General features: G+C 48.8%; 1 protein-coding gene across 1 annotated transcript; it reads right to left on the reverse strand.

Moving 5' to 3' along the window:
* Positions 1-797: 797 nt before the first annotated feature.
* LOC138923424 (myelin-associated neurite-outgrowth inhibitor-like) lies at positions 798-1,442 on the reverse strand. Its single transcript, XM_070262180.1, has one exon. It carries the CDS (start codon positions 1,440-1,442, stop codon positions 855-857), a length of 588 nt encoding a protein of 195 aa, XP_070118281.1. The 3' UTR covers positions 798-854.
* Positions 1,443-1,806: the final 364 nt, after the last annotated feature.

The following is a 1,806-nucleotide window of genomic DNA, read 5'->3' on the forward strand; positions in this document are numbered from 1 at the left end:
TGTTTTTCTCAGATATCTCTTAATTCCCCAGATATATTGCCTAACATTCCTGTAAATGTATTTCTGTGACTAAATATTAAATGCAGGCCACAATTTATGTCCCTTCTACAATATGTCTTCAGTCATATCCTACAAGTTTGAAAAGTATCTCCTTTTTCATACATCTTGATATATTTCTTTTTACATCTTCCTAAACCTATAGCAATTTAGAAGACTTGTTCTCAATTTCTAAATGCATAATTCTTTCTTATTTTTTCCTTATAAATATTTAATCTATTTTAACTTATTTATGGGTTGTAATCAATAGTCACTTAATAAATTGTGTATTTGTGTAGCTGAGTTATTCAAAATCTTTACATCTTTTGTTGTTGTTGTTGTTGTTTTGCTCTATGAAGAAATTCACTTTAACACTTACAACTTTAAGACTTTGCATACGTTACAACAGTGCATTAGGGATACAAGCTGTAAAACACTTTCTATTCCTTTGGATTTTGCATATGATGGGTTTGCATCAGTCACTGCAGGTAGATTGAGCAAGCTTTGTTTTTGTGTTTGTTTTTTTAAACATGCATTCAACTAGATATGATTCTGAATAGATTAATACTCCCTTTTTATCATTATAGTTAGCTAAAAAATTGCCAGGCAACCCACAAAACAGGATTTTCTGTAAGAACAACCCAGAGTCAGCTGGAGAATCATGGCGCTGGGACCTGCTGGGTGGGCCGCAGGAGTGCTAGCTAAGTGTCAGAGCATTAGGAAGAAAGTCCGGGCTGGAGGCACCAGGCCTGCAGCACCAGCTGTGGAACCTCCATTATGTGAACGCACAGCTCCATCCTCAAACATTTGCAGGGTGATCACCACGGAGGGGGCACGTAGCTGTAGGTGGGTGTTCCGGGGGCCGGATATGTGGGCACCTTGACTCGGTGAGGGGCGACAGGAGTTGGGGAGTGGGCAGTCAGCAGGGTACCTGCTGACATCGCCATAGTGGTCCCAGCCACCATGCCCATGGTGACCCCGTTGCCTGTAGGTGGAGGGATAGGTGCAGGGTACACCGTCATCGGCATGCCATTGGGTTGCACCACCGTGGTGTGGTGGACGACGTGAGGAGGTGCTGCGTACAGGGGTTGTGTGCAGTATGTGCCTTGCTGTGCGTATGGGCTCTGCTGGGGGTAGGCACTTCGCACGGGGTACACGGCGGTCTGGTAGGGGTTGGGGGAGGAGGAGTATGGTGGCACTGCCCCACTGGTGGGGGAACAGGACACTTTGTAAGGTGTGCCAGGAGTGTAACCTGTTTGGAAGGTGGGGTTCGCTCCAGGGTACATGTTGGGGGAGTAGGTGGGAGCCGCTGCTGCGTAGCCCATGGGGAAACCAGCTGGATAACCAATTCCTTTGGCATTTGCATAGGGAACCCCAGAAGAACCAAGCCTATAAACAGGATTCATGATTTCAAGAACATGACATCCACAACCACGGCTAAGACAGAGGTCCAGATCAGCGCTGTCCAACAGCACTTTCTGCAGCGATGAAGCTCATCTCCATGTGGGCTGTTCTATAAGCAACCATCAGCTAAAAGTAACAATCGCTCCCCGCGCCGCCGCGGGCGGCCTGGGCCTCGCTGACCAGCGCGCCGGCCGGGGAACGCAGCCAGGCCTGCTCCGATGCGGGGGCCGAGCCGCGAGGGCCAGTCTCCGCCTCCGCCGCGGGCCTCTCCCCTGCTCCGTGCCCGGCCCGCCTCTCCGCAGCCCGCCCGACCCGCCCACGCTGCTATATCTTTCGTTTTTATATATTCTTTGATATTTTTGTTTT

The sequence above is a fragment of the Equus caballus genome, chromosome 3, assembly GCF_041296265.1.
Source record: "Equus caballus isolate H_3958 breed thoroughbred chromosome 3, TB-T2T, whole genome shotgun sequence".
Lineage (NCBI taxonomy): Eukaryota > Metazoa > Chordata > Mammalia > Perissodactyla > Equidae > Equus > Equus caballus.

Bases quoted from the DNA above. Each gene is read 5' to 3' on its own strand.
- LOC138923424 (XM_070262180.1), bottom strand. From the start codon at position 1,442: ATGAATCCTGTTTATAGGCTTGGTTCTTCTGGGGTTCCCTATGCAAAT.